A 10,477-nucleotide genomic window follows, 5' to 3' on the forward strand; every position below is an offset into this window, starting at 1 on the left:
TAAAGTGGTTTAATGATGCAAACAGTTTGTCTGCCTTCATGTCACAAAGAATCATGAAAAGCATAAAAAAAGAAATGCATGTCGAACCTGCAACATTTTCTTTTCTGAGATTTAGAAAATACTCCCTTTAATCTCACAATCTGTCAAAAGAAAAAAAACTAACTTCGTTTAATTTAGGAAGTTGTTCTTATTTAAAGCAACTTGACACTTGGTGGCGAGCCAGTCAAACTATTGCATTGACAGCGCCCTCTGTTGGGGACGTTGGGAAGTTGGGAAACGCGGTCAATGTCATTCAACCATTGAGGATTTTTGTCTGATTATTGTTGTTGCTGCTGTTTGATTGTGGTTTTCTCTATTTATGTGGCCTCCGGTTCACACAATTTGGGGTTGAAAATGAATATTTGCATCAACTGTATCAATCGCTTAGGGATCTCTTCCCCCCCCCCCTAAAAAAAAACAAAACCCTTAGAACTCAGACTTGGCGCTGACGGAGCTCTCATGCGTCCCCTTCAACTCGCCGCTGGTGGCGGCGGACACGCCCCCCCGCCGCTCACCGCACAGCAGGCGCAGCAGCGTGCCGCGGAACTTCTCTGCGCCAAATAGGTAGACGAGCGGATCGAGGGCGCCGTTGAGGCAGGTGAGGAAGGAGGTGAGGCGGTTGGCCAGGCGGAGGCCCTTCCGAGTCTGGCAGCCCACGCTGGGGTGGTTGTAGCCAAGGATGAAGGTGGCGCGGCTGACGTGGTAGGGCAGGAAGCACACCACGTAGATGAGCGCCACCAGGCCGATGGTGCGCAGCGCCCTGCGCCGCAGCGCCGGCTCCAGGCGCGAGCCGCGCCGCAGGCTGAGGGCGATGAGCAGGTAGCAGACCAGCGTGGCCAGGAAGGGCGGCGTGAAGGCCACGGCCAGCGAGGCCAGCGCCCTGCCCGACGCCTTCTCCCGGTAGAGCTGCGAGCACACCGTCACGCCGTCCACCTCCGCCGTCTGGCGGGTGACCAGCAGGGGCGCCATGGAGACGGCCATCAGCGCCCACAGCGCGAAGCTGACGATTTGGGCGTAGCGGGCGCGCCGCACCTTCAGGGAGCGCACGGCGTGCACCACGGCCAGGTAGCGGTCGACGGCCACGCACGCCAGGAAGTAGATGCTGGCGTACATGTTGACGTAGAAGAGGAAGCCGGCCAGGCGGCAGGGCACCTCGCCGAAGGGCCAGTGGCCCCCCGTCAGGTGGTAGGTGGCCCGCAGCGGCAGCACCACCACGTAGGAGAGGTCGGCCACGGCCAGGTGCACCAGGAAGACGTTGGCCGGCGAGGAGGAGCCGCGCTGGTGTGAGAAGATCCACAGCGCCAGGCCGTTGCCGTTGAGCGCCAGGAAGAAGACCAGGATGTAGAAGCAGCCAAACAGGGTGTTCTCGGCCGTCATGTCGCCCGCCACGCAGACCTCCGACGACTGGTTGGCCAGCAGCGGCAGCTCGGTGGTGGCCGACTCCATCATTTGGGTCTGGAGGGGACGGAAAAGAGGAGAAACAGTGTTATTCTGATGAGAACATTGAGATGAAACTTCTTCTTGCTGTTGTTCTTCTACATATGACAATAGTCCTGTCAAACTTGCATGTTCTCTGACCAGGAACGATTCTTAAATCCTTCCAAATTATCTAACAAGTTTAACCGGAGGATAAAATAAAAAAAAGTTTAACGTCATATATTTGTCGTCTGTTGACAGAGAGTTTCTGAATTCTGGGAAGAAAACGTAATCGTAATTGCACTGCCAGGAAACAGCACAGGCACAGGGCACTGTGACAATAGTTTTCTGGTTCTAAACGTGACATGTAGCACCAACTGAAGCCTCTCTACAGTCAGCCAGTCAGGAGTAAAGTGAAAAGAATGTCAAGTTCTGATAAGAAACTGCCAGTCCTGCAGTGTCCATGCTAGCATCTTCAGCGCCGACCTCAGTTCACAGCTGCTTCCTGTTTCTCAGCTCGGTGCACTGTTAACCCGGATTTCATTTCTACTCAAACAAGAAGGTCGTGGGTTCGATTCCGGGGCCCGGACCTGGGACCTTTCTGTGTGGAGTTTGCATGTTCTCCCTGTGTCTGCGTGGGTTCTCTCCGGGTTCTCCGGCTTCCTCCCACAGTCCAAAAACATGCATGTGAGGTCAAATGAACATTCTAAAATTGTCCGTAGGTGTGCATGTGAGTGTGAATGGTTGTCTGTTTCTATGTGGCCCTGCGATGAACTGGCGACTTGTCCAGTGTGTCACCCTGCCTTCGCCCTATGACAGCTGGGATAGGCTCCAGCAGACCCCCGTGACCCTGAATAGGAATAAGCGGGTATACATAGAAAGACGAATGAATGAATGATATTACAGCAGCTTCGTCAAATCAATAAGCTGTCGGAGCGACTTCTGCAGAGGGAAGTGAGGGCTACACTAAATAAATAATTTGATAATGTTGATGATACAGTTGTAAGTGAAATTACTCGTGCCGTGTGAGAGTGTAACATGATGATATTTTTAGGAACTACTAAAAAGAGAACAGCTTATGTACGCAAAGAGTTCCCACTGGTAAACCCCATTGAATTTTTTGTGGAAAATGGCAAAAAAAAACACTTGCATATGTCCCCATTGTTCCAATGCTCCAGAAGCTGCTTAACAAAACTGATGTGTTAGACAAAGCTATGTCAAAAAAAAAAGTCCATGTACTGCAGGAATATACATCTTATGCAGATGGGCAGTACTTTAAAGAAAATTATCAACGATTGATGATTAACGATGAATTCACAATTGCTTTTGGCCTTTACATTGACGACTTTGAAGTCACCAATCCTCAAGGAACATTAAAGCCGAAACATAAGATGTGTGCAGTGTATTGGGTCATAGTAGGGCTGGACGGTAATTCGATAACAATATATATCGATCGATAGACGTGTGCTGCGATAGGAAAAGAAGAGGTCGATAAAAAGTTCGATAGAAAAAGTTTCACTTCCTTTTTCATCATAGCCAGGGCTGGATTAAGAATACGGAGGCCCCTGGGCCAGACTCTTGGAGAGCCCCCCCCACACACGCGCATGCACACGCGCATGCACACACACACACACACACACACACACACACACACACAGCTGATTTTCAGAAGCTGAACTACAGCGCTGGCACCACACACATACACACTTATACATGCATGAACGCATCAAATGGCTGATGGTGCACAAGTGTGGCCTTACATGTTGGAAACTCGTGTATGTCCACAGGATTCACACTGACTGGCGACATCTGATTTTAATATTTTTAGACAAATTCATCACAAGACTCGGAACGTGATGGTGTTGTATCTGTGTATTATGTCAACATAACAACAAACACTACACTCAAATGCAGTAAATGAACAACAACATTGACATTCTCGTCCTCTACTGCTGGCTCTTCATTAACATTTACGTTCCCAGAAGACGCGGTGGAAAAACTAGCAATGTTTGGAACCTTCTGTCGGAGTTCCGAATGTGTTTTATCCCTCTCCTGTTTTGCTTTTAATTTAGAGGCTCCACTCTCCCACCGTTTTAACTTTTTTTTTCCCCATGTCTTTCCTTCCTTTAGATTAGCTGACGTTAACGTTCAGAACTCACATTTCGCGCTTTTCACCTTTATACCAGTAGATACATGTGTGTTCATGTGGTGTCGAAATAATCGGAAAAACGACTTTCCGACTGGGTTATATTTGATGGCTAATCTGATCTGTTTCCTCTGCTACCTGGTGTCTCACACCTGATGTATTTGTTTGGAAAATTAAAGAAAATACTAGTATTCATGTTTTCCTACATTTCAACTTTAGATCACACGAACGCAACAAAGTTGGAAGAACAACTTGCCAAGAAGGAGTCGGATTTCCGACACCACACGAACGCAGCATACGTGACAAAAAAAGAAAGCTAACTGCCGGAGCAGCTGAAAAAAGGTTTCAGTAGCTCACTAGCACGCCAATATTTTTGGCTATTTCAAGTCCGACAAAACGCAACCCGCGGTCGTTAGGCACAAGGACATCACCCATGCAGTAACATGCTTCATAGCGAGGGATATGCCGCCAATAACGACAGTTGAAAAGCTTGGTTTCAAACAGCTTCTCGTCACTCTTGACCCGCGATATGCAGTTCCCGGCCGGCCGCAAGTATTTTTCAAACACAGCTCTTCCTCATCTGTACAACGAGTGCAGGGAATCAGTGCAAAACGAGCTGTTATCCGTTTCTCTCTACGCCAAAACGTCGGACCTCTGGTCGAGTCGCACGTTCGAGCACTATCTCAGCCTCTTTGGAAAAAAAAAAAAAAAAAAAAAAAATCAGTTGTGTTTAAAAAAGGTGGCTGAATAAAAGTTTGAATTTGAATTCAGTGCTTGTGTGTTCTTTATTAAAAGTTGCTCATTAGATACACTAAATCAGACAGTTTAATTACACATTCACAGACCAAACAGACCGCCCTCAGACCATTGGACAGGGATTTTCCACTAAAGGAAGCATTGGTGGAAATGCCCTTGAGAATTGGTGTCTCGTAAGGCTCCTCCCACTTCGTATTGGTCACTGTGTTCCTGAGGGTGATGACGCTTGGGAAATTCTGATGCTTCTTAAAGACATTATCGAACTGGCAGTGGCATCAAGGCACACTGAAGAGACACTGCATTTCATGGAATGTAAAATAACAACATAGACGGCTTCTGCAGTCAACTTTTCCGAGTTTTCACTTAAAGCCAAAGCATCACTATCTGGAACACTAACCTTCCCTTGTGAGAAAGGTTGGTCCCTTGTGCGATGTTTGGACAATGCGCTTTGAGGGAAAACAAAAGTTCTTTAAAAAAGCAATTCGGAATGCTGAAAATTTCCAAAGTGTTGCAATGGCACTTGCTACAAAACACCAGAAAGCAGTCAGTTACCATCTTGACTGCAGCGCATTTTTCAAATCATCGGTGGAAATGACAAAGGTTACCCCAAGTTTCGCTCGCCTCTTTCCCTTTGAATGTTCTGAGAGCGTTTGCTCGAGACATTGCAAAGGTAGCTTCTGTTCAGAATGTGTCACCTGTCTGTATAGATGGAATCACGTATCATCCACGCATGATTCGCTCTTTTGGCTCATGCTCAGGTCTCTCTGAATTTGCCCAGATTGAAAAGATTGTTGCAGCTAACACAGCAATCATGTTCATCTGCCAGAAAATGACGGCGTGGTACTGTGAGCATTTGAGATCTTACCAACTTATCTGTGGTGATATTCCCTCCACACATGTGATCAAGATTTCAGAGCTGAATGATGTCCTCCCGTTATCAGCATACAGGGTCCAAGGAGAATTTACGGTAACGTTGAAGCGATACGTTATTTGCTAAATTCTTTTGCATATCCTTTCTCCCCAGGTGGCTCTGCCAGAGAAATTCATCATGAGAGTTATTGTCCCAGAGGGAGACGTCAGAAAATTGACAATGACGAGACGGCCGGACACACTGGAAGATTTGATTTGGCTGGCTTAAAGGCACTCTCCAAGCAAATTTAACAAAAAAAACAAAAAACTTCATTCTGCAGTACCAAGACCCAGATTTTTAACAATGAACTGTGTAACCTTGAAGATGTCCCAGAGCTCCCGGATAAGCCAACAATTAAAATCATCCCTATGATCGATTTGGTTGAATGATCTTCATTGTGTTGTGACACAAGCAGTCTGGCAGATACAGAGATCCTGTCTAACTCGTCTCTGGATAGAAGTGTGCCATGGCCAGAAGTGTTTGAAATTCCAAAATCTTCAGTTGACGATGAGTACTGACTCCGTGAAGGTAACTTGTTATGTCTCAGGGATGGAACCTTTCTTAAAGTGGCAAAAGAGTTAAAGCATGACATCCTTGAGAAATTGGCTGAGGTCATCTATGCATTTGATGCATACCCCAAAAAAAGGAAGCTTTAGCAACTGTGCATCTATGTCTTAAAGAAGTATGGTCACCCACTGGCTGTGCCGGATAGAAGAACAGTTTGAAGTTCAAGGTTGGAAATTACAGAGCCAAAATGTGCTAGCTGGGCAGACTTGACGTCACCGTCAACAGCGGTAAACGTGGAAGACACTCAACAAATGGCGACCCTCCAAACAAGGACATTAAGAAGCCAAGGAAAGGAGAAATACATTTCCTGCCTCAGTATCCAGAGGGGTTGGATGACCGCAACCTGGAATCAGCCCGCCAGGTTCTTGTCAATGAGATGATGAAGGCAAAGCCAAATGGGTCACTTATCAAGAAAGAGATGGATGTGACCTTTGCTCTTCGGAGAAAAGAAGTTGTGACAGACAAGCCTGCAATTACCCAGCTTGTAGAGCGAAGGCCAGCACTTTTCTCCGCAAAGCCAGGTTTGTATGCCTGTGTATATATGAATTTACTATAAAGAATTAAATTACTGCTATCTACTGTAAATTACAAACAAATTAACATTGTGCAAAAATTTTAACTTTGACCTTTGTCTTTATTCTTGTAAATTGACATCAGCGAGACTGGGCCACAAGGAAGGACCTCTCTTTTTATTTTGCTGAGGACTATGAAAAATCCTTACATAAATTCGTACTATTTGTGATTACCGTAAATAAAAATTCTGGTCTTAAATTTGTGTCAACTGCAACAATTGCATCTGTACTGGAAATAGTTCATACACAACTTTTCAGCTTGACTGGGACCGAAAAAAGCTCTCTCGCGTCTCTGCTGAGCTTCAAATCCATTTCAACACACAGTTTTTCAAACAGCTCTTGTAATGTACAGATCAAATTATGATGATGTTAAATTTTGTCCTTTCTTAATTTCTGTGGTCAATAAAGAATTATTGATTTATTACAATGCCTTCTTTGTCTGTTCCTTTTTTTGTTAGGATGCAACTGACAAGGACTTGTACAGTGAACCATCCAGAGTGAGCATGGTCTTGGAAGGGGGTGTGGTAATGGAGGAGCTGGCCAACCTGCCACAGGCTTTCTGTGTACTTTTTGGACTGATTTATGCATTGCACTTGGATTACCCCAAGTGCATGAAAAGCACCTTCCACTTCATTCAACAGGCCATGCTAAACCTGTGCAGAGGTGAGCTGAAACCAAGAATTCAGTCTCTAAAGAATCAACTATGTGTATAAAACGGTTGTCCGATTACTTACCACTGTTGTGGTTGTTGTTGCACTTTCAAAATACCATACTGTGGGCACTGTTTGATGCAAGTGTTTTTATGCATTCCCACTTATTTTGATTTTTGCTGATTGGTGTGTGTTTGTGTTATTAGCACAGATCTCTTTGATTTCCTATTGTGACCTATGTTGTAGGATTGTTGTTGATTTTTTTTTGTTTTGTTTAATACCATTTGGATTCAGAATAATCCTAGATTTTGATTGTCAAACCAGTTTTGTTTGATAACAAGTTAAATAAAACATTTTGACAAGAATGTATACCTGTGGCTTTTCCTTTTATTTTCCTAATTAATTTAATCTGTATTGTTTATTTTTTTTATTTAACAGATTTTATTTACAGCGGGGTAATTGGGCAAAGAAATTTTTTAAGGCAAATCAACTTAAAGGTTAGTCTATTCAGCTTAAAGCTATAAGTACAATAAATATGTAAAGCAATTGATATTACTAATGTTTTTAAGTTTAATCATCTTGAAGTTAGTGCACTTAACTTTAAATTAACAGTGGAATAATGGGGAAAAGCAATTCATGTTACTAATGCTTTTAAGTTGAACAAACTTGGTGTTAAGTGTATTGAACTCAAAATATCAGTGCCATCCTCTTTTTTTTATGAAGTTAAATTAACTTCAGTTTTGATCAAACATTACTTTATTTTTTTAGGGCAACCAATTTCCTTAAAATTTTTAACTAGACTCAACTTATCCGGGTTTACAGTGTAGCAGTAGCTTTTTAAAATGGAGACTGAAGAGAGGCTGCAGGCTAAAAAGTGACAATGTAAAAACACAACACAGCAGACAGGAGATCAGAGGTTTCAGAAGTACGAGGTTTCTCGCAAGACCACAGTTCAAAGCAGCAGCAGCAGCTTGTTGTTAGTCAGAGAGCAGCGCAGCAAAGTTACAGGAAGTATTAGCAGCCCTACCCTTCACACACACTCACACGCACACGCACACACATGCACACACTGAGGGACAACGGGCAGTGGGTGTGTTTGTCCCAGAGTCGAACAGAAGGTAACAATAGATGTCAGTGTTCCTGTCCTGATGTGAAAGACGCCCTCAGAGCAGACAGCGACTTGGGTCTGACCCCAACACTCGCTGAAACTGCATCTCACACAGGAAGTCACAGACTGTCTGATTGGCCGGTAAAAAAAAAAAAAAACTTTCAGGAAGCCGACGTTCTCATCACCAGACGTTGCAGTTTATTTATAAATCAGCCAAATGGTCAGTTTTCGTTTCAATTTGGTTTTGACTTTTCAATTTTGGCAATTGCTGAAGAAGTGCACAACTCATATATAAGTCATCAAGGTGTTGTGTCATTAAGGTCTAAATAGTTGAAAAAATGAGAATTATACAATATCCACCTTGCAACTTCTTCCAAATGCTCTAATTGACAATTTCTTTCTTTTTGTATCATAAATGCAAAAAAAAAAAAATTCAACACTTTCAAACTCCCACAGTTCAGTTTCTCAGTTTCACACTCTTTGCTGCGGCTCACTTCTCCCTTTGAGGACAAAATGCGGCCGATCTCACCCAAACGTCCTGACACGCCTCGATTCCGCGCCCCCCCCCACTGTTTCTGGCCCGCCACCAGCCTCCACTCCCTGCCTGCACCCTTTTTTCATCTCCTCCTCCTCCTAGAATCTTCGCTAACACCCAACGGGGGCGGGAGGAGCTGCCGATTAATATGCGACGGAGCCAAAATCAATCCCTTGACGTGCAGTGGGGACGAACTGGTCAGCCTGCAGATGTTCCTCACTGCAGGGGGAAAGACTGAGCGTGATTGAATCTGGCAGACGCACCTCGCTGAACCTCCCTTTCACCGGCTCACTGTGCAGGCAGGTGGAGCAGCACCCGACTCACCCTCAGCCAATAGCATTTCTCAGCTGGGGCTCAGCTACGGCTCATTCAGGGCCCGCCAAAAAGAGTAAAAAAAAAAAAAAAAAGGAAAAGCTGGCAGAGGGAAAACAAACTGGAGGGGCTGAGCGGCTGAATGGGAAAGGTCCCCCCCCCTTCCGCCCCCCGAGGTGTAATCCCACATGGAGACAAACCCCAAAAAATTCAAGCGCAGCGACCCGGCAGGCTGCTGAGGAGGGTTTGGCCCAGTGCCAGACATCAGCCACAGACACACAGCGACGGCGGTTTGCTCGGCTCGTCTGATAAAGAAACTGAAGAAAACCTGAGACTGAGCTCAGCAGCGGCACCGTCCAAGTCTGAGGACTGACGGCTTCATTCTTCACCTCGGAACTGAACAGTGACCCAGAACCTCTGGAGGAAAACACAGTTACCCAGAACCTCTGGAGGAATACAGCCTATTTCTAACCCTCCGTTTGCAACACAGAGCTGTGGGTTGCCGTCACTGACCAGGGGACAGTAGAGGTAGCTGTGCCCTCTCTGACATCACAAAGGGCAGATCTATGTTTTAAGTGGCAGAAGAAGCACAGGAAGGTCTTTCCTCACTGACAATCCAGGGAGTGGAGAGCAGATATAATTTTTTTTTTTTCGAAAACACTGGCATTTTGCAAAATATGGGAGCTTTAGTGGTAAAAATGTACTTTTAAGGGATAATTACTAATGTACAGTGAAACTTTTTTTCAAGGTTGACGCACAATCAATACATTTAAATACGTTTCAACAGAAAAAAAATATTTAGAAACAATTTACACCTGTGAGGAAATCAAGTCGATTAAAACTCCAGTTAAATAAACTTACATCCACTGACTCCTTATAATATTTAGACAGAGACAGAGAGAGACAGACCTACCTGGGTCTCAGAGGAAAACGCCTGCAAGAAAAAAATGTGTTCGCCGGTGCAGGAACAAGCTTGAGGAGGAGGAGGAGGAGGAGGAGGAGGAGAAGGAGGAGTGAGAGTCTCACTCCAGACGCTCGCTGCTTTAACCTCGGAGGTCCGGCCGTCTCTCCTCCGCTCGTCCTTGGGAAGGAGACTGTTGCTCTTTTTTGTGTCTGGACAAATTTGATAAGGAGGAGAAGAGGGAGGGAGGTGGGTGGGTCGGGGGGGGGGGGGCGGAGGAGGGTCCTGATGGGAGCCGTTTCTCACTTGAACCTTGACCCCACCCTTTCTCTCACCCTCTCTCTCTCGCTCGTTCTTTCAGAGAGACACTTGTGAGCTCCACAATGGGCCGAGTCAGAAGGAGCCGCTGCACGGCGGCGGCGGCGGCGGCGGCGGCGGCGTGCGGAGAGAATGGCATGCCTCGGCCACAGAGTGTCGCCGGCTGCGACTCCCTGGAAACCACCGACACCCCTTCACGGACCCCACCCTCCCTCACCCCTCCCATGTCATCCCTAACCCCGCCCCA

The 10,477-nt window shown here is 45.8% G+C and overlaps 1 protein-coding gene across 2 annotated transcripts; it reads right to left on the bottom strand.

Annotated features, from left to right (window-relative positions):
* Positions 1-62: 62 nt before the first annotated feature.
* gpr17 (G protein-coupled receptor 17) lies at positions 63-10,416 on the bottom strand. Of its 2 annotated transcripts, none has more exons than XM_076045150.1 (2): positions 9,925-10,416; positions 63-1,494 (listed from the first exon to the last, which is right to left on the bottom strand). In XM_076045150.1, exon 2 carries the CDS (start codon positions 1,486-1,488, stop codon positions 466-468), a length of 1,023 nt encoding a protein of 340 aa, XP_075901265.1. In that variant the 5' UTR covers positions 1,489-1,494; positions 9,925-10,416; the 3' UTR covers positions 63-465. The 2 variants fall into 2 exon arrangements, with proteins under 2 accessions (XP_075901265.1, XP_075901266.1); XM_076045151.1 differs by lacking the exon at positions 9,925-10,416 and adding an exon at positions 1,821-1,877.
* Between the last annotated feature and the right edge of the window lie 61 nt (positions 10,417-10,477).

Source organism: Nelusetta ayraudi, unplaced genomic scaffold (assembly GCF_046127955.1).
Source record: "Nelusetta ayraudi isolate G7.1 ecotype Tasmania unplaced genomic scaffold, CSIRO-AGI_Nayr_v1 ptg000084l, whole genome shotgun sequence".
Classification (NCBI taxonomy): Eukaryota; Metazoa; Chordata; class Actinopteri; order Tetraodontiformes; family Monacanthidae; genus Nelusetta; species Nelusetta ayraudi.

What these genes read in the sequence shown, in the direction of transcription:
- gpr17 (XM_076045150.1), bottom strand. Translation starts at nt 1,488, where the DNA reads ATGATGGAGTCGGCCACCACCGAGCTGCCGCTGCTGGCCAACCAGTCG.